This window comes from Dicentrarchus labrax, unplaced genomic scaffold, assembly GCF_905237075.1.
Source record: "Dicentrarchus labrax unplaced genomic scaffold, dlabrax2021, whole genome shotgun sequence".
NCBI classification, from domain to species: Eukaryota; Metazoa; Chordata; class Actinopteri; family Moronidae; genus Dicentrarchus; species Dicentrarchus labrax.
Window position 1 is genome coordinate 12,437,217 of NW_026136705.1, and position 26,535 is coordinate 12,463,751.

Consider the following 26,535-nt stretch of genomic DNA (forward strand, 5'->3'; position numbering starts at 1 on the left):
TGTCAGAGATCAGTCATTATGTCATCATCTACTCTGCCTGGTGTCTTCCCTAATGGTAAACCTTAGAATAAGCCATTTTTATCTATAGGAAGAGAAAGTCCTCTCCCATGGAGGCTTCCATCTTGAACTGCCAGTAGCCCAGAACAGACAAACCAAACATTGGCTGTAGATAGGAAGTTTTACAGCCACCGTAGTTTCTCCTACATCCTTGGAATGCAAATGGTTGCAATCTGCAAGATGCCACTAAATCCTACACACTGGTCCGTTAAAACTAAAGCGCAATTGATGATGACAGTAATGTCATTAGTTTTGTAGCTAGTATTAAAAAATAAATGTTTTGACTTGATTATGGCACTAGACAACTGAAAACTACTTAAACATTTTAGATATTATGTATAAACTTCAAATACTGCACCCAGTAAAACTCCTCTGTGGCTAGTGTCTTTAAATTCCAACGTATTTGTCTAACCCATTTCCTTTTCAGGTTCTGTAAATCAGTGAATGTTATTCCTGCTCTCGACCTCTGGCGGAGGCACCTGTCTAATACGATGTTGTTTTCCTGTGTTCTCTTGCAGAGCCACAGCTGAAGGGCATTGTTACCCGGCTATACAGCCAACATGGATACTACCTGCAGATGCAGCCTGACGGCACCATGGACAGCACAAGGGATGAAAGCAGCTCATTTTGTGAGTGTGTGTGTGTGTGCGCGTGTGTGTGTTTCTGTCTCTAGCCTACACTTTTTTTGCTTTTTGTGGTGTCAGGTTAATGTTATTATAAAATGGATAGCTCAAATCAAGCAATCTGATTGGTTGTGGTTGTGGATTAGCTGTGGTATAATAACTGTATATAATGGCTATGACGTCTATTTCCCGCTGCTGATTACTGCTACAAAACTGCTACTAAATAAACCGAAAGAAACAAACATAAAGCAAAACATTAAGCAACAAAATAGGTTAGATAAAGGTGTACATTTTATATTTAAGACAGTGTCAAAGGAGCAATGAGTCCAAGAGATTTTGGTAAATTTCTCTGCCACTGTCAGAAACCATAAAGGCAAGCTCTATGGCCTGAGCAGCTGTGTTGGTCTCCATGCTGGACTTAACCGATACATTAACAACCCAACGCTCAGTCGGTCCTGTCTCTCCTCAAAGACACTCGGTTTATAATGTGCAATATTTTATTCACCAGCGTTGTGAAAACTCTTAGAAAGAAAGGACTCGACACAACAGTTCATCATGCGTCAATATCACAGGATAACTTTAAAAATGATAAAGACGGTTGGATCCCAACACTCCAGAGGGGTTAGTAAACAACGTGTGGTTTGACGTTCAACTACACTTTGGGCTTACTTAAGTATGCAACGCTGGCCTTAACAAGCAAACAGAGAATCAAAATGACCCACAGGAGAAGAATAAAAAGAGCACAAGGGGATTCATGTATGAACAGCCTGATGATCCTCTGCCCTTTTTCATCTATGGAGAAATATCTCTCCCACCTACCCACAGACGCACCAGCCTTCCCCCTAAAAGAAAAGTGATCTGCGAGGCAACAATGTTTGGTAAGTAGTCCTAGTGCATATTATTTTGGCTCAGACTGCAGTAACCTACCATACAGTTATTAAGAAATTATGTAATATATAACTGTGCAGTATGTAGGTAGTCTATTGGCTATCCTGGCTGTTGACCTAAGCAAAATGCTTTTTTGTTTGTAACTACATAAGTGTCATTTCATGTGTGTTACAGGTACAATCGAGAGCCAGTGGGGTCAGTCATCTTGCGACAATGTTGCCCAGAATATGCAAGCAAGCAGGAACGTAGAAGAAACATACAAATCACTATCTCTGCAGCACCACCATTCAGAGACTGATGCGGGTCTTGACATGAGAGAGATTATGGCTGGAAGTGGCCACAAATGCGAAACCTCTCATCAGAGCCATTGGCGACTGAAGCTTGATGCCTGGAGAAAGTGGCCACGTCAAGCAACACACCTCCACCTAACAAACAATGCAAGTCTACAAGCAGTTTTTAGTCATCCCATGGTTGCTGGACAGTTTTTCAATGGTTGCCCAATAAATGGAAACATACAAATATAAATAAAAAGTCAAATGATGAAAGCAATCTGTGATGATAAAAAATAAGATAGGCAAATGGGAGGCACTATTTTTTGTAAGAATGCTTTATTAATGCTTTACGAACATGTTAATAAAAATGGTTTAAAATGGAATGTGTCTATAACTTTCATATTGCCATACTTGGTAACTGTTTCGCACTGTGCCCCTTAACTGTGATATAATCACAATATAAAATATACCACAGACTGTAGTGAGCTACTGCTTAATTAATTTATTCATAATCTAGTCTCAGTAAACTGATTTAGGGCCACTCAACAGTGCGGCATGCAGTATTATCACCATTTTTGTTGTTTTAGCCAACTACTTTGCAAGGAGTCCGACATTTCAATGTTTCATCTCAGTACCTGCCTGTACTAATCACCTGAACTCTCCCTCCTCCTGCCTCTTAACTGGCGACTTTAAGCCGAATAAGTCGCCAGCTGACAGGGTTACTCGTTAAACAGGAACACTGGTGGGTTGCAGGACACAAACACCACAGCTGTGGCAAATTGGGATAATTAGTGGACCAGTCAGCATGTTCTACTAAAAGACTGCTGGTGTTTCCAGTTAGGGGTTTCCAGAGCGAGTGAGGCAGAAGCTACAGGACTTTCTCCTGTGTGGTATTATAATCCTGGGCTGTGAACTGAGGGATGATGCGTAGCACCACGTTCAGACAATGCTTCTGCTGTGTCAAGTCTAGTCAAGTTAAGCGTGGTGGAAACTGTTCCTTCTTAAAAAACAAATACTGAACATGATAAGATGTTGTGACATTACGGTTGTGGCGGTGGCTTCATGTGTACAGCAATAGTGCAGTATTTCATTATTGTGGTTATTTAGACAGCCCTACTAGTACCAGTTAGAGGACCAGTGTAAAAGCCAGAAGGTGTCTATACTCGAACACCTGCAGTATAGCTCAAGTATGGAACAGCTCCTACCCTCATTGGGAGCCAAATCTCCAACTTTGGTAAAGTTAATGCTGTACTGTACGCACTGAGCTAAAGACAACCACACTAGGTGTTACACTGTGCTATAGGGGCCCTGTGGCTGAAAGTTAGGAATTTGTCAGCTCATCTGTCAAATTTGTTCCAATTTGTACTGTTATTTCTGTCTTTCAATAGGGAGGAACATCACGTCAAACTGCCTGTCAAACTTTGGCAATAGAATGTGTCCTTGCTCATATGCAGAAATGCCCTATGTGCTCATCTCTAAAAACTTTAAATCTATACTGTGTTTCAAAGCACAGATACTGATTCTGATTGGATCTGCAACTCACAATCACATAAAGCTGCCTGAGTTTAAAGTGCTCCTGAGTGACATACTGCCACCACTGATGTGAATGTTCATCCTGACCTTTACCACGCTGGAAATAGGCAGTGTTCTCTTTGCAGTATAAATTCTTTGTATTTGCCCATTTAACGTTCCAGACTGTGGTTTGAATATGGAAGATTTTATTTTTTTATTCAACAACTGATATTATTTCTTAATGAGTTGAACTATCTATCCATGTTTCACTGTCTTTGCTTTATGTTACATTGTAGCAGGACATTTCCATTATTTACTTTGTATTGTATTTACTTTTTACTATTGTACTTTGATTTCACAATCTTCTCTGACTTTCTCTTTTTTTCTCTCTCTTTGTCATGCCCTATGTCTCCTACTTTACTCCCAAATTTAGCACAGTTCAACTTAATTCCGGTGGGACTGCGGATTGTGGCAATCCAGGGAGCAAAGACAGGGTTATACCTTGCCATGAATAGTGAAGGATACCTCTATACCTCGGTAAGTATTCCCTACAGACCTATGACTGAGTACAGTGTAAGGACTTAAGTGTCATTTACCACTTTAACACAGCTTTTATGCATGTATATTTGTGCTGTGTATAGATAATAAATGGTAAATTAAATACTAAAAAGCCAAACAGAAAACAAGAAACTAGTTGGTAGCATACGCAGTGCCATAGTTGGCATGAAGGATGTTCAGAGCTAATAGAAAAAGGGGTTGTGTGTTTGGTAGCTGCAGGTCTATATGAATGTTTGACAGAGAGAGGTGGGGGGTGAAAGATAGGGTGACAACCTGCTAGACTACCTGCATGAGTATTCCAATTAGTTTTGGAAAGACAGGGTGGGGGAAATGGCGATAGAGTGGGTGTAAAAATACTCATGGATAATCTCAAGGTCGCTTAAGTGCAATAAGTGTTGACCGGGCAGGTGGAATGTGGCTGTTTTTGTTTTGAATTTTAGAAAATTTAGATCAGTGCACCTTTCACAGCCCCATAATGTTTTACACAGTCCCTCATTTTGTCCAGTTTCACTCACTTTTAATATATATTCCAAGTGTTATTAAGGTGTCAGGTGCTTTTAGGCCAATCAAGACTGAATGCTTGCAAGCATGTTGACATAATGATCAAGTTCTGCCGTTAGTAATCAACTGAATCACTGAGGCAAGGAGTCTACAGTCTCTGAGAATGAAAGAGAAGCATGCAATCAGTAACCATTTGCTGGTAAATAAGAATGCTCTGATTATTTATTACATTAACATACATTAAACCAGGTCCAGGTGACATTCTAATCCAGTGGATGATATTATAAACATAGGGAACATAGGAAACAGAAATGTGTGAAGAAGTAGCAGGAGGGTGAAAAGAGAGATGGGGAACTCTTTGGAGTGCAATACCCAGAGTGTTACTATCACAACTTGTTTTGTCTAATTTAGTTAATGCGGCAAAGTACTCCATTAGCTCTTAAGTATTATTTCAATTATGTTGAACAAATTGTCAAAGGGTTAAGTGCTAAGGGCTTTATTCAGTATAAGTTACAAACTAGATTCAGAAAACGTAGAACTAGACAAAATCTACAACTTCAAATTGAGAGAAAGAGCATAGCTTTGTCTTTATGAGCAGTCGGTTTCAGGATTGAGCCGCTAACAGGAATTCTGGTGAGAATGTGTGCACAGTTCTAGAGACAGTATTAGGCTACACAGACTAATCAGTACCTTGGACAGCCCTAGAGACAGTTTTAGGGTATACAGTCCATTCTGTACCTTGGACAGTGCTTGTAACATTGCTTTAGCATGATATTATTGTCAAAACCATATTTTTTATCAAGGAATTGTTGAAGCCCGTCTCAGCATCTAGTGAATCTCTTTACCTTATACCTTTATTATTATGTCCTTGCTTTGCTGTCCATACTGACACACACGCACACACACACACACACACACCACACACAATATAGTACATATAATAGTTTATAGTGTAGTGTGTATATATACTGTGCATATAGGATATGCACATATAGTATGTATACTATATAAGAAATGTATATGATTTAATACAATTATATATTAAAGAGGATGTTATTTTTGAGCAATTGACTAGACACAGAAAAAATAAATGTCGTGACGTGAGAGCCCTCTATAAATACGTTGTATATATGTCTCTTTAGGGGTCATCTGTGTATTGGTTTCAACAGAATGTGCGGAAGATTACATGTGAAAGCAGCGAATGCAAGAGTGGTTTTATGCATATGAGATGTAAAGGAGAGAGCATCATCTGTACATGTGAGAGTTAAATCTTGAATTATGGCAAATACGCCATCTCCTATTATCTTCTGAGCCCCTGATTAGCATGCAATAGACTTTGGTGCCTTGCCTCTGTGAACAGAGAGAGAGGGGATTTCCTCAGCACCAGTCAATAGCTTTACTGCATTCCACACTGACCTCTTTCAGAGAATTTCCTCTCTCTCATACGCACATACACGCACATGCAGTTACATGAATGTGTTGATATAGGCGCTGTACAATAGAACAGCTGTCTTCTTGTGTAATATCATGCATGTTTGATTTTATGATCCCCACATTATTCTCTGTAGTGTATCTGATGTACTAATTTGCTGTGTAGGAGGGAGTGCAGGTGGCATGATATGGCCCTTTTATACATATCTGAGTGCTCTAAGAGCATGTTCACATTTTCTTTTACATTTAAAAGCATGCCAAAAGAGTGCGTGACACAGACAAGGAATGCTTTAATTTACAAGAAATAAGCTCATCACTGTCACTCTCAGAAGAGGCGAGGTGACGGAGTGACTAGTTGCTTCCTTCCAGCTATTTTCTCATCTTCTTGCATATACTGCCTTCTCTGCTGCTTACTGATGGTTATGTTGTTTTCTCCTAAATAACTTTTTTTCTTGCATCCCTCTCTCTATACTGCCCACACACACGTAGTGGTCAGCTTGTGGGGCCAGGCTCTAAAACAAGCAGAGGGTGTCCACTGCTGCCTTGTCTTAGACATACATCTCAGCCTCACTACCTGTAGGTGACAACAGGAAATGGCTGATCCTCATATAAAAATAGAGCTTGGCTCGTTTGTGCCCCATTTTATAATCTATGTGCTCTGGAAAACTCCTCATAGACAGAAAGGGAGGGCGAGAAAGAGAGAGAGAGGGGTTTGTGTTAGGGGAGGCTGACATGACTGTTGACAGGCAAGTTTTCACAGAAACAGGTTGGGTGCCAATCATGATTTAGACATGGGTTAAGCCTGTTATAAACATTGGGTGCTTTCATGCAGGTGTTTTTGTACAATTTACATTTTAAAGGTCAATCTTTGTTGTGTCAGACTGTATAATTACAATGTTGAGGCATGTCAGATTGGTCAGTGAATACCTAGAATTAGAGTTGTCAATACGGGCATATTTCACAGGATTGCTAACGGCTAAAATGAAGCAGATCAAATAGTGTTGCAGTTCCGTTCTCCTTTACCACAGTTGGCTCTACTGTGCGAGCATTTCGCTGCGTAACGAAACGCATGATGCATGATGTAAAACATTATTTGACTTCAGACAGAGAGCTTGGAAAAATGCATGGATTCTTAAACTCAGACACTTAAGAGTCTTTTATCTGTCCTCCCTCTTTCTTATCAGCAAAGAGCAGTGTACAAAACATTCAGGTAGCAGCATCTCAATTTTAGCTGTTGCTATCAACAAACTGACAAAAGTGGCTGGTGACAGGTCATTATCAGCTGTCGCTAATTCATTCTAAAAAATGCATGGCCTTCGTGGTTTCTCCTACACGCTTGGAATGGCAGAGTGAGGCAAGGGCTACACTGGAAGCTACACCACTAGATGTCACTAAATCCTATTCACTGGCCCTTTAATAGTTTTGAACCAAGACCTTCAGTATATAGATGAAGTAGTATAGATTAGCTTTTATTTCAGTGAGTCAGATACATATTTAATCAACATTAACTAAATGTAAATATCAGATTGGACTCAGATCAGGATCAGGGCCAAAAAACATTGGCATGCCTTATTTAGATTGGATGGTTTTTATACGGGTTTCAGTAGAAGTCACATTGTGAGAAATTGGTCGCTGGCTGTCTTTGGTCCCCAGACTCTAAATCAACCAATCAATGTAGGACTCTTTTTGGGTTGACTAAAGATTTCACCACGTTTTTCTCACAGTTGTCAGCTCTCGCCTTGGACAGCACACAATCACACAGCCTATATGGGCCTTTAATGCATTAAAAAAAATACGATTTCTTGACATCTGTGTGGGGCTGTGATACTTGTGTGTGATAGAGAAAGAGAGAAAAACACACACAAAGACACCAGAGTGGGACAAAGAAAGAGAAACAGCATGAGACTTCTTGATGAAAAGCTGTGTCCTTCTATTCTTTTCGTGGGAGGATTGCATTGAGATGCAGGACGACACCAGCAGCAAGATAGCATCGCTTTTATCACAGGACTGGATAAAATGTGGACATTAGAAAAAGTAGCAGAGAGAATAATTGGCCAGAGTAAGAGAAAAGAAATGAAGTGCAGAAACACAATGATAAAGACAGACACTTTGCCAGGCCACCAATTAAGAGCACTTAGAGGAGGCAAAACCTATTCTTTCTGATTGACTCACGATATACCTTGTAACAGTGCTCTCCTTCCAAAATGGCCTCAGGGATATATCAGAATGTAGACCTATGGTGATGATGATGATGACACAGAATCAACCACCCCTTTTTGTGTCCTAGAAAATTAAAAGCAGGGTGATTTCTGATAAAGGCAGCAGGCAGTGTGTCACCTCTGTCATTGAGGGTCAAAGAGGGAATGTCAGCTACCACTCCTCTCTCAGATACATTATATTGACAGGGGCCTTCCAGCTGTCAGTCAACACGGCAGAGGCATGAGTCCCCCGCACATCACTATCCACTCTGCTCTTGTCATGCGAGCAGCATGCCTCCCTGGGCTATCATAAAGCATTAGAGAGAGATCATACATGTGTGGTGCTAGACAGTATTAACTGCCAGTCTCATCTTCTGTAAACTCCTCTTAATAACCATGTCTATGCCCTATTGACTTACGTAACGTGGCGTGTCATAGTGCATCTACATCTGGCCCTCGACAACAACATCAGCAATACGCCCTGCTGGCGGTGTTCTGCATTGCATACACTCACAGATTGTGTGCATGTGTCTATGTGTGTGTAACAGAGTGCTGTTGTGAATGAGTTTGCATTTCATGTTATGACAGGAGTGGGTTGCTGCAGCAGTAACGCAGTACTGTGGAAAAGCAGAATTCATAGCACCCCATAGATTACACTGGTGGGCTTGATGGGACAGTCAATAGATGCAGGAAGCCTGTATGACACTGTGACCCCTGCTGTCTAAATAGGGGACTGCAAATAATTGCACGTCAGAAATGCTAAAACGTGTTTTGAATTCCAGAAGTAGAGATACATTTTCAGGGGTGTTAGTAGTTATTGCATGCTTTTGCATGTGTGATGAAATGAAAGTAAACAAGATATTAAACATTATTCGTGGATTCACTTCATCTTTTTGGCCATAATTGTCATTCCTGCTCTTATATCCTAATTATATGCAGGGAAAGATGTCACATTAAGGGAACTCTGCCCTATGAGTGCATATTATTAGTACTCTGCTGTCCTTATTTGGTCGTAAGTGCAATCCCAGTGTATGGTGGCATGGAGAGTTAAGCTTCCTGAAGCAGGTAGAATCGATGTAATCAGACACGAGAGATGAGGAAGGAGGTGGTGTGTGTGGGCGGGGGGGTCGGGGCGCTGCTCTGCATCATAAAAAGGTTCTTCCCATCTTGGGGATTCTCAGCACGGACGCTACATATTACCTTTGTCGTCTGCTTTCATTTAAATTCATTTTTGGCTTGAGACACATAGAAGGGAAGCTACCCAAGTCTCTCAATAAGTCACGGTTGAAGAAAGAGCTTTTTATTTAATTTCTAGTCCAAGCACCCAGCGGTTAGATGGAAATATTCCCCCATTGCTCTTAAAAATGTGCAACCCTCAACACATCCTCAGTAATTATTCATCTGCGCAGGTACATCTGGTCGTTTGAGTGATACCTTCAGTCAGTACACCCTTGGTGGTCTCTGTAGTTCTGCTGTGATTTTGAGGTTACCTCAAGGTGAGTTGGGGGTAGTTACAGCAAAATATTTGTATCAGTTAGGGAAAGTCATATCAGGACATTCATTAAATTGTCTTGTTTGCTTTCTCAGTGTATTTTTTTTCCTCCCAGACCATTGGAGACTTTTTGTGTGTGGGTTCTATCATTAGGCTAATTTCAGGGGACTGATTATAAAGGGTAATTACAGGATGACTTGGAAGAGGGGTTATCACTAGTGTCATTTCAGAGGTTGAGCTGAAAGGTATTTTGCTGGAGTGATGGGTTCTCTTTCCAGAGGGACATGACTGTTAGAGCATGGGGTGCTGGTGACTAAAGCCACTGCCAGCCCAGCGTTCCTGCTTTGGCCCTGGGGGAGATGCAAAGAAGCAGACCTCTCCCTTTCTCTCTCTTCTTAATCTCCTTTATTACCCAGCAACCCCTCTGTCCTCTCCGAGTGATCTTCTCCTCTCTTTCCTGTCTCTCCTACCTTTCCCCTTCTGTCTCCTGCACTTCCCACCCCTCTTGCTCTCTGGCCTGATTAATAATGAATGAAGCAGATCATCTATCGATCCCATCCTCTTTGTGTTAGCACAGCAGAAGATATCAAACCTGTCAGAGGATCTTAAAATAGCTCTGCAATGTGGTGGTGATGGTAGTGGGAGAGTTTGTTGAGTTAAAGGTAGGGGCTTGTTTTATTTTTTATTTTTTTATGGGGGCAAGACAGAAGTTAAAAGGGCATAAACTGTGGTGGAGCCGCAGGAAAGGAGTGGACGGATAAAGGGCACAAAGTCCCGAATTGCCTTCTCAGCTTAAGGATGATGCCTTCCTGTGAAGGAGAAAGGTGATGATCTGTGATAAGTGTGAAACTGGAGGTCTCTTATACCTTCTCAATCTACTTTTTGCTCTTTATTAAAGCTCGCCTATGCCAAGTTGTGATCTTTTGGCCCTCTTCTGTCACCCCGAGTCTCACAGAAATTCTCCACTCAGCCATTTCTACCCTGCTGCTCTCACTTAATCAATCCAGCAGATTGGCTTTGCTCTCTGACAGGGGAAGGACCCTGTCAAGACCCTGATGGAGACTAAGAGAGATGTATATCTGTCGCTATTGGTTAATATCACCAGTCAGTATTATGCAGGGTTCACTAGTCCTTATGTTGAGGACAGAGAGGGAGGGGAAGTGCTGCTGGAACATGATCGTTTACAACGAGCGGCTATACTGTTGGATTTGATCCAAGTTTTGCTAATTCGATTTTGAAATGTCTATTCAGATTTAGCCAGTCATGGACAATTGACAGTACATGAGAGTAGCCTATATATAAGGGATAATTCTCTTTCAGGGGAATAAAGGGGCTGAATTTAACTATTGTTTCTACATACCCAGAGTCTAAAAAAATTGTCAATGTAGTGGTTCCCAAATAATTATTTATTATATTATCAAGTAAATGCAAAAAAATGTCCCGAATGTGAATATTTGCTGGGGATTTTGTTCATGCACACAAAACTACAAATGTCCTAAAGACCTAGCTAGGTCAGTTGGTTTTCTGAACTTGGGATGCCTCAGAAGCAGTCACTGCAGTCATTTACATTTACAGTATGTAATGTATGTATGTGTATTGAATTTGTTTTTGTGCTGGTGTGTGTTTCATTGCTGCTTCTCAGCTCCTTTCCCGTGGGAATGTATAATGTTTAGCAGAGATGTTTATGCTGTTTCTCCACATATAGTATGTATATTGTCTTGCTGGTCCCAAAGGACCAGGATGTTCACACTTTCAAAGAATTCAAAGAATTCTATCCATCCTTTCCCTCAGGAAACACTCACCCAATTAATGTATTTCACTGCTGGTGTCCATGTATTTTTGTGTGTGCTTACTTGTACTGGAGTTCATGTTCAAAGCCTGATAAAAATGTTACAGTTTTCTCATGACATTTGCACATTATTTTGCTTTGTTTGCTAATATGAATGCACCCCTCGCCCCCACCCTTCTCCTTTTGCATATTTCTTTTCAGGAGCATTTCACTCCGGAGTGTAAGTTCAAGGAGAGTGTGTTTGAGAACTACTACGTTACATACTCCTCCATGCTCTATCGTCAGACCCAGTCTGGCCGCTCCTGGTATATCGGTATCAACCGTGACGGCCAGATCATGAAGGGCAACCGGGTAAAGAAGACCAAAGGAGCTGCACACTTCCTGCCTAAAGTTATAGAGGGTTTGTGTCCCTTGTGTCACTTTAGCACAATTAAAACCAGTTTATCTTAGTTATTAATCACCTCCTTAATTATTAACCAATAGTTTCTATCTTTGTCACACAGTTGCGATGTATAAGGAGCCATCGCTACATGAGCTCGCCAGTGAACCAGTAAGTCCTCCTCGGAAGACAGTGAAGACGTCAGATTCGCCGTCCCTAAAGAATGGACGGAAAGAAGCTCCTAAGGCTGATGCCTCATAGCACAGGAGACTGAGGGTGGGACAAAGGGCAGCAGTGACACTGGGAACACAGTCGCCCATTACGCACTGAGGGTGGCTGAGGGAATGGCCCACACTGGCCACCACATTCTAGAAGTGCACTACAAGATGCTGAGGGATATAAGAGTCAGCAGTACATCAGCAGCCGAGAAGGCCTGAGAGAAGAGTCCCCCCCCCCACCTGTCACCACAGAAAGAAAGCCCAGGGCCATAGCAAGAACTACTACCACCTCCCCCTTCCACTGTTTGCCTCTTTCTCTGCCCCCTGTGACTCCCTAACGCACAGTCTCCTTCGTTTCTCTGTCACGCTGAAGCTTCTTTGTCCCACCGACAATTCCATCTTTTCTCACATGCCTACCCACCGTCTGCTTTATTGTACTGTATATTCACTACGCGCGCATTTCCAGCGCTGACTCTGCATCATAATCCTCACCCGTGGGCCCCCTCTTGAGCCCTAAAGTTGGTGACAGTGTGGCTCAGCCAGCTTTTCCACCCACCATCTGCCCACCAGCTAAGCTAATCACCAAGGTCAACTCAAGTTCAAAGTGAGATGAAACGGGGCAGAGAGGAAAGATCAGCAGGAATCCTGGGTCAGGTCAGGTCAGCTGAGCAAGATGAGTGTTTGAGAAGGTGTGTGGACAAAATAACAGCTGCATTAAAGAACTTTTTTGTGTGAATAATTTAGACCAATCCTGTGATAACAGTGTGGAAACAATGTAAAAGATGAGTATGATGATGATAGAGACGATTATAATAGGAAGTTTATGAAGCTCACTAGAGAGGCACTGCTTGCATGAGTAATAATATGAAAAAATAAATAAATAAAACAACTATTCTTCCTGGGAAGGTGAGCCATAAAATAGTGGAGTTTTTCAACTCCTTGTGGATATAGTAAAAACGCCTGAGCAATATTTGTACCAGCAAGCCAGAAGATAATTCTCAGTGAAGACAAAAACAAAAAAACAACTGTGTGAATGAGTGAGAGAGTGAACGGCACCCTCTTTCCAGCCTCTCTTCTCAACCAGGTGACCACTTTTTATATTGCACTAGCTTGTTAAAAGGCTACAAATGAACAACTGGGTCGCGTTTTAAATCCAGAGTGGATCTGAACTCAGTCACCTGAAAAAGGAACCGTAGTGTGTACTTCACTCAGCATCTGCTGTCAGCATAAAGCCAGGTTTGAAGCAAACATCAAAGCAAGAGGAGCCTCTGAGCTGGAGCACTTGTTATTCTGAGGATGTCTGGCAGCTTATCCACTCGCTAGCTTTATCAAATCACCTTGGAAGAATCACCCTCAAAAAATGTAGTTGTCTGAATGAAAGTCTTGATGTGATTGTGTTTTAACCCCTGTGTGTGGATCTTCTGCAGTGTGGATGCACTGTAAGAGATCTCTGTGTGAATGAGTGCCCGTACAGAGGATAGACAGAGATACTGTGGGTAACCTTTATCATGTCCTTCAGACAGGACACAACATTGTGTCTTTGATATGTCTGTCAAACGGTGATACAAGGTGAACAACCGTCTTATGTACCATTTACCATCAAAAAATCAGGGAAGGGGTAAACTGGGCAAACTCATGGGGACTGACTCATGAGTATATTTCGTTTATGTGCAATCAACTAATGTTAAGATATGCACAGGGTCTTTTTTTAGAACAATTATGCAATGACCTGATAGAAGTTGAGGCTTCTAAATGGGAGCTGTCAGGGTATTGCTTGTTGTCATGTCAATGATGGCTGCTGTAGGGTGCTGTCTGATCTGGTAACGCGCAGAGTGAAAAAAATGTCACCGCAATGTTCAGTCAAAGCGAATGTGCAAGGATACCACCAACAAACACAGACAGCAGTAAGTCCCTTGCTATGTCAGAAAGAGCGACGCTGGATGTGGAAGGCAAACTGTAAAAAATACTCATTATATGGTCGCTAAAAATCACAGATAATCTCTAGGGGGTTCAAAGCACTGGGATGGTGTCTAATTTTATGGGTAGCATAATGTGAAGGAGGGTTACAGAATGTGAAACAGAGGCTTTATGAATGTGCTGCATTGAGGCTGAGAGTAAGTCTGAAATAGGGTGATGAATTGTAAAGAGGTCAGCGCATGGAGGCTGTTATTTAGAAAGAGTGAAGGATTAGCAGGTGTATTCTTGAGGAATGTTGATAAGGAATTTCTGCAGTAAAGTAAGCAAAATACTTGGCAGGGTTTTATGCGGCATGTGGATATGATAATTATTGTAAGACAAAGAGGCATGTAAGGCACTGCGCGCTATTTATGACAGGGAGTCTATGGAGGGAATTACTTGGAGCTTTGCATTTTTTTCATTAAGTCTTTAATTTTCTGGGCTTTTCCAGGGGGGACATCATTCACTTTACATTTGGATATTTTGTCCTTATAGCAGATTTTTCTAAATGAAATCTCCATTTTTTCTTTACTGTACAAGCCAATGCTCTCTCTCTCTGGTGAATTTGGCACAGCCTAGCATGGTGTCTAACTGTGCATTACTAACTGCTGTATGATATCAAAGTGTGTGAACAGCAGGTAGTACACAATGCTATGGGCTTATTTTAGCTGTCAGGACTCATACAGTTTTTGTGTATTCCATCTGGGAGCTTCTTCATGCCAGTTCACATTTCGAAGTTGATGGTAAGTCCCGTTCTATAAAAGGAAAGCACTTGGAGGTGCAAAGCAGTGAGTGGCTGACAGCGAGGAACCCTGCATGCCAAATGAGACATGTTCAAATGTCTTATTTTGTCCAACTGAAAGTCCAAACAATTAGTTTACATGATATAAAACAGAGAAAAGTCTAATCAAATCAACCCATTCCTGGTGCTAGAACCAGCCATATTTTGGGACACTTTTGCTTGAAAAATGACAAAAACGATTTTTGAAATAGTTTCTGATTCATTTTCCATTGGCTAATTGTTGCAGCAGAAAGTAAGCAGATTTAGAATTAAACCTCACCATGACTTTACTCATGCCCCTTCTTATGTTAAACATATAATCCAAAGATCCAATTGCTCCACAGATTTCTTTCCCAAAAAGCGAGCAGTCCTTACTATTGTAATAGCAAAGAACGCCACAGCAAGTTGTCCGACGGTGATACTGCAAGTAGACACACAAGAACAGAGCATGTATAGAAGACTGATGTTGAATGTGACGTGAACAAAGTAGAATGTAAGACAGGAAGATTAAAACACGATGAATGTGAAGTAAAGGATGTCGAGAGGTTCAGAGACGAGTAAGTGCAATGAAGGCAACAGAAGGTCAGACGCTGGTCAGGATCTTGAATGTAAAATTTCTGTAAAAGGAAGGTTGTGTAAAGTCGATAGAAAAAGCTAGCCGTAGAGTAGAAGAGATATTAAGAGGGTCTGTGATTTGAAGAATTCAGACAGTGTTCTGTTTTTCCTTTGACGATACATTTATTTTGCAAAGCTAACAACGAGGTGGTAAAATGGAAAATGAAAATACCGATATAGTTTTTGTGCCCACGCATGAGAGATTTAAAGTCGTAATCCCTTTCCTACACACCTCCTTAACCGCAGCCTACAGTATCTACAGCCCATTAACTTTCTTTTCAACACTATGTTGCCTGTGTAGGTGTATACTTACAGTGTGTTTATTCGGTCTGTGTTTCTGTGTGTGTGTGTGTGTGTGTGTGTGTGTGTGTGTGTGTGTGTGTGTGTGTGTGTGTGTGTGTGTGTGTGTGTGTGTGTGTGTGTATCTATGATTAAGAGTAAGGTAAGACAAGACAGAGAGGCAAGGAGAAAAAGAAAGGGCACGAGATTGAAACAATGATCGATAGACTCAATAAAACACAAACGAGAGAACAGCCACCCTGCGATGGGTGCAAAAATTTCCCCAAGGTCTGCCAGAGACAGCAAAATCCATTTGTTCATAATGAACTCAGAGGACTGTTGTTTGATTCCTACCTGTGAACTCAGTTAGACGACAACAGAGGGAGGAGTTTTTTCTCAGGGCCTCTACACTGGGCCTGACAAACACTTTCCTCTTGTTTGAAACAGTGGGAGCGTCAGCAGCCATACCATGCACCATCATTTGAGACACATATCTGCTAAAAAAACATAAACCATGTCCCTAAACCTGGCCTTCTAAAAGCCACTGGAGAACTGGAGGCACGTTAAACCTTTCAAGCACTGGGCATTGCTTGAAAAATTTTAAAGTTTGTCTTAGGAGGTTCTTAAGAGATTATAGCAAACAAACAAACAAAGAAACAGGGAATCCCTCTACTTTATCACGAGTTAGTGGGGAAAAAGAGGCAATAATGATATTATACTGCAGCTAAGTCACCACCGGTGTTAGGGTTAGTGCAGTGCAGGGCAGATTTAATGCTTTTGTTGCACAGTACAACAACTACCAACCTCCAGGGATATTTTTGGAACAAACCTTGGTAACATTTGATTTGAACTGAAGAACCAACAAGGCATTTTAATCACATTCATTAATTAGGGAGTACAGTATAACAATACTATTTTCTGTTAAATTAATGTGTGCAACATGAGACCATTGCGAGCTATGCATCTTTTGATTTTAAGATTTTATAAAGTCTGTACTCGGGATTGTGTTGTTGTCTTTTTGTAATCAAGGTGTTTAAAATGTAGAAATTTCAAATGATGCTCTGGTCCTTTGGTGAATTACCAAAAAAACAGAATGATCCAACTTTAAATAAGACCCTCTGATCAAACAGAAACTCATCACTGTCCAAAATCACCATTCATTCTAGCGTTATATTCTCATATGCTGCATGTATTTGCAGTCTGCGTCAATATATTGCCCCCAGATACTGCTGTGCCAAGTTGCCGACATGTTCTAACCGGTATGCATACTGAAATGTGTACCGTGCAGTTTGTCAATTTATGGGTAAAATCTGTGTATAACTGGCTCCCTCTAATGGAAGCACTTGGTTTCTTAAAGACTGTTAATGATGGGCATAAACAAACACTGTCTGGTTTGTAGGCATCATTTCTAAACATCAATCCAATCACACTTGAAGCGGTTTTACTGGGCTGCGATATAATAGTCCCATTTTCACACAGAATGTAACAGAGTAGTGCTTCACTCTTTTATTTACTGCAATTTATGATGAGGTTCGGTTGTTTATATCATGCTGTAATGTGATGATAACACATGCATGATGGCTTCCAAATGTGGTTACGATGCCCTGTTATCGATTATGTGCAACACTTCCAAATACAATAGCTCTTACACTCGATTGGTGCTTCCCTATTGAATTATTTTAATGTGTCACAACTAATTTGTACACTACAGAATTCCGTACAGAAGAATTTTATCCAGTCAATATATAACAATGAATTGACTAAACAAAACAATGCTTAGCATCATAAAGTATTTCTGTTGGGATTAGAAACTATATATCTAATGTTTTGGGACAGTTTGTGGCAACTAAATTACACAAACCCCATTAAAAATAAAATCTAAACCATTCCTTAAATTATAATACAAAATGTATGTGTGCCACACTCACTGTTCCTCTGTATTAAATATTGAAAGCCGAGATTGATACACCAAAAAGGTTGAGCCTTGGCTGCAACACTGTGTTTAAATATTCCTAATTAATTAAGCATTCGTATTAAATGCCACAAGCCAGAAGAAGCCATTTATTTTGTCCTGACTATTTTTTGCTGCAGCAGCATCATATTTATCCTCTTTAAGTGAGTGGCATCTTTGAGCAATGCTAAAAATGTGCAGGATGTAAAATTTCTCTCTATAACGTAGCAGCATGCTTCCAGACCACAAAACCTGTCTGGATGGCCTAAATGTACGGATCGCTGCCAGTTTACATGTACGTTCTGTTAATAATACAAATAGTGTATATCTGATTTTCTATGTCAGGTCTAGTTTTTTTTCAGATGTGTACTTAAATAGTTGGTGTTGACAAATTATTATTATTTTTTTATTGTCTTTCAGTTGTTCTACATTGTCATGTTTCCTTTCTAATGCAAACTCCTGAAATGGAGGAAGAGTTATTGTTGTTCTCCCTATTTGATGTATTTTTGTCTTTGGTCTGCACTGTTGTATCCACACTGATGTGTCTCCCTGAGTGAACTTCAGCCAAACTGAGTCCCACTGTGCGACTGAGTTGTGTGTTTGTGAAAGATGCAATGTATTCAAGCGAAAACAGCAGGGTAACAACTCCTAAAGCCAACATGTGTCCTGTCACAGACAGCATTGACCTTGCTGGTCTCAGAGTTACGGTCACGCAAGTCTTCCAGAAAGTACCCACAACCTCTCTCTCCTACTCTTATGGACTCTTCTTGGTTTTAACTCCAATCTACTTGTCTTCCGAAAAACTGACAATGAAAAAAAATTTAAAAAGAACAAAATAAAAAAAAGCCATAAATAAAAATGGGCCTTGGCACTGATTAGCCACAGAGAGAAGGCCTGAATCCTCAGACACCTTCTAAGTGTTACCAGGGATTTAGACACACGTTGGACTCTTACAATGAGAGCCAAAGCAAGCGGCAGGAATGCACTGGCTTTTTATGACCACTTTGGGAAACAGCAAACAGGAATAAAGACCAGCAATATGCAACGAGAACTACCAGCCTGCACTCAAGGAAGGGGAAAAAAATTCAACAGGCTAACAAACTACAATCAGGAACTGCAGGCTACAAAGGCAACCAGTGGTCTGCAATAATAACTGCTAATTGTCGAGACTGACATGGGATTTTTTTTGCAAAGCATGCATACGTCACTGTTCTTTGGCTCATTAGGGATGACTCCCTCTCAGCATCTGCAGACACAAGCCCTCGATTCACCCTCTCTCCATGTTTGCCATCAGACCTGTGTACATTTCTACAATAACTCCTACATGAATTGAAAGGAGATGTCTTATTCTGGAATATTATTCAATAAAATAACATATATTTGTATGATTGTAAGCAGTGCCCTTTGATGTTTTGTCTTCTCTTTTTTTTTACATCCTTTTAAAACGCTGTATTAGTGTGCTCTTTAATCAAGGCGCTGGAGGTTATCTATATATTTGTCCTCAGTCTATTTGTCCCTGCAGTCACCCAATGAGCTATAGGCTTTAATAAATAGTCTCTAGACTATATAATATTCAAATATATATATTCAAATGAGGAAATACTCATTTTGAAGGTTACTACGCAAAAGTTAAAGCTATGATTGCTACTACAAATTTTAAAATAAGTGACGGGGGGGTCCCAGCTGAGCTAAGAGATTCTTTCTTTTCTTCCTATATCTTTAAAGAGTGTGTGGAATTATGCTTTCCCAGAGTCCAATAAACAGTGATTTTCATGCTTGCGTGAGCAGTTTAAAAGAAGGTTAAATAGTCATTTTAACAAAGCTAGTTTTAAGAAGCTGTGCCTGCAGTAGCCATGAGACAGCTTGGTTATTTGGAGGGCTGGCTTGAGAGCTCAAGGAAAATCTAACTACAGTGTATTGCCTCAATTCAACTATTAATTTGGTCACTTGGAGAGCTGAGTAAAATACCATGTTATTCAAAAGATGTCTTTTACTTAGGGCTACATATATGGTAAAAAAAAAATCATTCTGAACCAAACAAACATGTTTTCGTAAATCTAGAGAACACGATTGGACAGGATATCTTTTCAGATCTCTGCAATTTCAATAATATTTCATTTAATTCTGAGCATATATTTACTTAACAGCGATATCACACACACAAAAAACTGGGCAGCTCCTTTCAACAGATAGTGTATTTGATAATCAGTAAAATTAATCCTCTGGGTTTATAACACTGATACTTAACAGTAACACTATAATTACTTAAGATTGCATGCAATCTCTTAAAGCTTTGTCCCTCACAGTTATACAATAATATATAATATACAATGCTTTCACACACAACTATAGCAGAAACACACAAATTTCAGCTTGTCTACTTCATCTCAGAGTTGGATATAGGACATAGGGTTGTGCTCAACCACCGATTAAGACTACAGAGGCTTGTGTAAGCACCATAGACTGAATGCCCTGCAAACATTGGTAGCCTATATGAAATCCATGCTCTTTCTAAAAAAAAACATAAAGATATCTAATCCAGAGGTACATGCAGTACTAGGTACATACTTGTATATGTATCAACACATTTAGTCAGTAAAAAGAAAAATCTATCAGCTGCAGAAAAGTTGCTCTATGCATATTAATGTTAGCTAGTTTCAGTTGAATCTGTCTTTGGGGTCACTGAGATCTGCAGGGCTAGCTAAATTAATCTAGTACCTGCTGGTCCAACATTGTGTCACTCCCACTGCCTTCACAGTTAAAGTCTTTGCTTTCCCCGTCCGTCAGCTGTAGGCTATTGGTGCAGTTGTCTTTTTCTTCCCTTGCTTCTTTCTTTCAAAACTGTTTCTCTTCTGTAGCCTCTTTCCACCAACTTGGGTTTGGTTAGCCCGCCATCTGAAGTCTTGCTTACACGAAACAGCACATGGGTCTGTCGATGACCCCCTGTGGCAGAGGGTAAGGGTACAGGGACATGGCCTAAGCTTACATGTTTGGGGGCATGTAAGCTACAGTATATACTCCTAAAACAAATACATAAAATGCCTTTCAGCTTTTTTGATATGTGTATGTGTATATAAGTCTTTTTTTTCTTATTTTTTTTCAGGCATTCAATGATGTTGCTGATCTGATATACTTTTTTTTTACACCTTTAGCTATAGGTCAAAGATGCCAATATTCATCTTTCTTTGTGCATGCGATATGCACTCGGAAATCTGTACGGAAAAGCAAATTTGGCAAGACCAACGGCAAAGCTACTTTGAGAGAAGGGAATTCAGCTCGGATAGGTAATAGTCTCAATGCCCCTTTCATGAGATTGCAAACTAGGGTATGAACCTTGGCAGTTTTCATTTCAGGTTTTTTACATCACAACCCACAGTACCCTCAGTTTGCACATGAGCTGGTTCCTTCTCAACAACAGGGCCCATGGGCAACCAAAGAGGAGTTGCTTCACTTCCACCACTCAATTCAATAAAAAAAAAATCACAGCCATATGATTCTGCCTCACTCTGGACAGCGTTGGGGAAAATCCAGGCTATTGGAGAAAACACATCTAGCAGAGGCCACTCTTGTGCAAATGCATCCACTCCCAGTGGATTGTGTAGAGGGGGAGACAGCGGACATAGTGCGTTCAACCTTCAGATTGTATAATGTAAACCAACTGCCTTGGTGCCAGAATACTTTGAATAGAAGCCCTCTAGACTTTGCTCATGTGGCACTATTGGGATGCCCGTTTGTTTACTAAGGTTGATATTTTCTCTCCTTGATTTCTCTTGCACTCTGAGAGTGATGAGACCACTGGATCTTTGCTCCCCCCTAGCATGTCTTTTGGCTGTATAATCCTGCCCTGTTGCAGCCAACTGTGGTTAGCATGCCAAGTTGGCTGAAATGCCCAAACTGAGCTCCTGAAATTTTTCTTCCATGACACACTGGAGAACTGAACAGACACAGCCAGAGAACAGGGAACAGCTGGCAACTTCTCTAGCAATGGAGTCTTCTGCTAAGATGACTTCTTTTTCCAACTTGCCAGCTGACTAAGGGGAAAGGGATGATTAGCTAGCCTGGATGGCAATGAGGTTGACAGGGTTTTTAGGCCAGGTGGCTTTCCTCAAAAGTGCACCTCAACAGGCACTTGGGCCTTAGTGTGTTCGGGGATGCAAAAGGAGGGATTGGGGGAAAAGTCTGCACTGTGTTTTCTGTGGAAAGCAGAGCTCATCCGTCTTCGTTTTGTCTTTGCAACACTGGAACGTCCAAAATATCCTCTTTCCTAGGCCTACTACATACTCGTCACCAAGAAATGGACTGCTTAGGAAATTCAGAGTCTCTCTGAGGGTCTGGTCTGGTATGGGAACTACTCTGCTTAAAACATTAGAGCCCCACAGACACTCCCCACCCTGCAGGACTTACATAGCACAGTATTATTGGCCAGAACTAGCCAACAGGGACCTTTCTGCCCATACCTATATAAGACCGTAGCTGCATTAATGTGAGGACATAGGCAAAAGTCTGCAAAAGTATCATCTCAACGTAGCCCATACAATTGACAATTGCATAAATGTTACTTGACAATTCCTTTTTTAAATTTTTATTGCAGTTATACGGTATATCTGTATGGCTGTACGCTACAGGCAACACTTGTAGTAAGCACAGATTTAATGTTCCCCCTTCCAAATAATTGTACCACCGGGTCCATACCACCAAATTTCACTGCACATATTGAATATATGGGCATGTGACAAATAAATCTTTGAATCTCGAATCATCTTTATCCAACAAGTTGTTCAGGTTGAGCCATCTCGCCCTCTCTTGCAGCACCAACATGACTGCACTTCCCTGTTGCCTGGACAGTGCAGCACAATATCCAAATGTCCATAATCCTGGTTATCTCGTCCTGCAGAGAAGTCTTGGGTACACTGGCCAGATCATCAAAAAGCTCCACTTGGTAAGCTGTCAACATGGAGGTGAAGTTAAGAACTCTCACAGGCAAGGCTGCTGCCTTATAAGCTCTTTCCGTCATGGTGGAGGTGGGCTGCCACCAAGGGTTCCATGAGTGGCAGGGGGGCCATAGACTGCTTATCCATCCTTTCAGAACCCATGGAAGACATCCCTTGAATAGAGGTTTTGTTGGAATATGAGTTATCTTTCCAAGAGACCTTAAGTTCTTCCAGGAACTTGGAAAGTTGTCCCATGTCCCCCTTAGCTTAGGGTTATTTCTTTGCCTCAGCCACAGCCTCTGCCATGACGGAGAACTATGTAATTTTCAGCTTTTCTGTAGCGCACTGGCACAGGTTCACATCCACGCTGGGTCAAGGTTAGGCGAGTGTAAATTGTATGTTTATCTGTGTGTGGGGGCTTGAGTGTCATTGAGTGTCTATAAACATACATTTAAATATACAAACCTTGCACTATCATTTGTGATACACAGTTTTACCTACCAATTGCAATGGCCATAATCTTAATTTTGTCATCAAAGTGGGCTCATCTAATGAAGAGTCATGTCTTCTCAAATTGTTTAACCGAAATGTATCAGATGGATGAATAGCTGCAGGCAATTACTTCTAGTTCACAACCCAGAAGTCAATTAGACATTACAATCTCTCTGTGATAGCCGTGGTAAATGGATGATGGCTCATGTTCCACAGACTGGGATAATTAAACTACAAGTCATACACTAGAACAAGCTGAAGTTGAGCAGCATCTGATCTGAGCAGATTATTGTGCACTCTGGGCTGTCATTGACTTTCACAACACGTTCCCCTTTGAGACATGACCTCAGTCAGGGTCAGACAGTCTTCTTTCCTCCTCTGATCATCCTTGAGCTTTACTGGAGCATCTCAAATCTCATGGAAGCATGACTCGTGCATTTATAAAAGACTATTCTCAGTAAACCCACACAGAGTAGAGCAGTCTGCGCTCAGACTGAATGGAGCTTTATATTTCTTAATGCAGCAAATAAGGATTAAGGCATTAAACCAAATATAGTTCTCACGATAGCTGGAGGAACCAATTACCCTCAGCATGCGAATGTTTCCATTATAGGCATCTACATGCTAAATTTGAATAAACGTGGGAAAATCGCAACCTTGGAGGTTTTATGTGCATGTGTTGCATTTAATTATGTTTTCCAAGCACTGAATGCCAATGTTCTTCTGACTACAGACAAATTAACTTGTCTTTCATTGATATTAATATCAATAAAGCAGCATCAAATTGAGGAAAACAATGATGAAATGATGAACAAAGTCACCAAAAGTGCATGTAGCCGAGCATAAAAAATATGAAATGATTAACAATGCCACGAAGTGAAAAACCTATTGTTATACAAAGTAAGACAACTTACAACTGGAATAATGAACAAATACTTTTTGGTATTTCATCATACATTTTCAAGAGAAATTACAGGAAATAGAACATTTAAAACTATCTGTTTGATTAAATATAGAATACCTGTATCTTAAAGAGAGAGTAAAATTATTTCACATAATTTAAGCAAAAGCCAATGGCTGTCAAGTTCTTAATTACAGTGTTCTTGCCAATGACCTGCATGTATAGGATTTTCTTCTACATTATTAGCAATAAAGTGTAAACTGGCAAATATTGTAATAAGAAATCAGAATCTTATGTAAGTGCAGTCAATAAAATCCCGGTTTAATTTTACTTTTAGTGGATATTTCTTTTATAAACTCACTGTGCCACGAATGCAATCATTTTCAAATGGGAAGAGTGAGGCCCTAAACTTCCCAGTTTTCTGCTTTTGAAATATACTATAAGTAAAGAATCATTTCAAGCACTTCACTAAGCTTTAATCATTAAATTTCAGTTAAGGAATACTGTTAAATACACGTCAGTTTGGATATAATTCATTCAAACACTCATACATCACTGTTGATAATGTCCCATAGCTTACAGTTTACATTTATAGTTTTTGACAGATGACAAGAGTTTCACCAACCGTTGGCTCTTATGACTGCTGATTGGAGGAAAGCTGTTTGTCCTTTTCACAACATTCAAAGTATTATCAAAATAAAGGAACAACCTCTATTTTTCTTTCTGCAGGAGCATTATTTTCATCAGTACACACAGTCCTATGACCCCTTGTGTTTTGTATTAATACTTAACGTTATTTTAGTTCAGTTTGTAACTGAAATGGTTTCTTTATTATGTTTCTCCTATACAAACAAAACCACCACAATAAAAAATGTGTGTAAAATTGATAATACAGTTTTTATTTTATTTTATTACTTTTCAAGGTTGAAAATATAGGCTTAACTATTCAAGGTTGACCCCAATGCAGTCAAACGATGTCCATTCAAATCTTTATTTTCTATTATTTCAAACAATCAATGATTATGCACTGTTAATAGAGAGAGAATATAGAATATAGTGTGTATATTGAGAATTCTGGTAAGTAAACAGAAGGAGTACACAGCGTATATGGTGCTTTAGTTATTGCCACTGAGCAAGAGCTAAAATGTGCGCGCGTCTGTAGCTTTGTTTTATATTCACAGTAACCACCAGATGACAGCATTGCACTTCAGAGTTATGTTTGTCTCATCTAGCCTCATGTAACCTTCTGTCCTACAGCCTGCTTCCTGGAATGATGGTACAACATGCACACTCAGGGTAAAAGGATTACAGTGACTCATAACGGTAACATCAGCATACAAGTGTCAGATAGTGAAGTTAAACCCTAATTGGAAAACATCTGATCACAGACAGACCGAAATTATGACTCAAAATATAAAAGGAATTTGGGGGAAAGATTTTCAGGTAGGTCATAACTTATATTGTACAGTAGGATCAACCTTCATGTTATTAGTTTCTGGGTAAAAACTTCTTAACAGTGTGAATCATTTCATGAAGTTACATTTCCAGCAGATATACACAATCCAACCTAAATTATAACCACTTATAATCACTAAATGTAAAGAGTAAAACTGAGGATCAGTTAGCTCTAGAGTAAACAACACAGTACAAATCATTAGAATCCACAAAAAACTTCAGCAAACCAAATTATGTGTGCCATTGACTTGGGATTTATCTTTAAGATCACTGTGAATAATCAGAGGACTGAAACAGCTGGGTGGACACAGCCTGTGAAGCACAACAAACACATTTAAATTGTTCAATTCAGTGTCTGTTTTTCTTCACATGAGTCATCTGACAGACCAAGAAACTTTTGACAGGTGAAAAATATTTACTACTTACTCGTGTCTCACCTGCAGTATATGATGACTCAGAGATTGGGTATCAGTCTGAAAAGTCACAGTGTTGCGCAAGTATCATAGTATTCGAAACCCTAACAATCACTGCATTCTAGACATAACCATGAAACCTAGAGAAAGTCTTGCGTGAGAGAAATTTACATGCCTGTGCTTGTTAGGCTTACTTGTGCATGGGACTTGTGTTTTAGTGGTTTTCTAAGATCTACTACATACAAGCAGCTTCTTAAATAAAACCTGTTTGACTGGTGAGGTAACTGAATTAACTCCAACTGTAACCCTAAAGCCTCTGTACAACACTGAATGAAATCAAAAGGGAAACTTATCCTTACAGGCACCATTCAGCCAGATTAACATGTACCCAGTACAAGGCATTATCTCTTTCTGGCTGACATGAAAGCCCCGAGATTTCCTCTCATGTTGTCATAGTGAACCGGTCAGAGCAAAACTGCCATCCAAAAACTGTTCTCCCTCAGGGCACAGTGCTCCTGAAAATAAAACTCAATGTCTCAGCCTCCTGGATTACTTCTTAGATCTCCTCCTTTTTCTAGTATGTCGGAGGAGGGTGTTTATTTTAGTCAGGGATTTGAGGGAAATGTTTTGTTACTATTTATCCTCACAGAAATAGTGATTCGTAAAGACAGAATATAACTGTATGTATTTAACTATTGGCAACGAATGAAAACTGACAGCAAGACATAATGATTGTTTACAGGAAATACAAAAAATAAGTTCTGTTTTTCCGCCCCAGTGTTTATGGCACCAGCCTAGAAGAGTGTCTAAAAGGGAAGTGAGTTACAGATAAACACATTCTAT

At 40.2% G+C, this 26,535-nt stretch overlaps 1 protein-coding gene across 2 annotated transcripts in view; it reads left to right on the plus strand.

Moving 5' to 3' along the window:
- fgf11b (fibroblast growth factor 11b) overlaps nucleotides 1-18,902 on the plus strand; it is a 39,570-nt gene extending 20,668 nt beyond the window's left edge. Inside the window, exons 2-5 of one of the 2 annotated variants that reach the window (XM_051402092.1) lie at nucleotides 576-686; nucleotides 3,786-3,889; nucleotides 11,523-11,721; nucleotides 11,825-18,902. In XM_051402092.1, the coding sequence (XP_051258052.1) occupies nucleotides 576-686; nucleotides 3,786-3,889; nucleotides 11,523-11,721; nucleotides 11,825-11,961 (551 nt within the window). In that variant the 3' untranslated portion in view covers nucleotides 11,962-18,902. Of the gene's footprint in view, nucleotides 1-575; nucleotides 687-1,742; nucleotides 2,219-3,785; nucleotides 3,890-11,522; nucleotides 11,722-11,824 lie in introns of those variants that run through there. The other variant, XM_051402093.1, reaches the window with a different exon arrangement.
- Nucleotides 18,903-26,535: the final 7,633 nt, after the last annotated feature.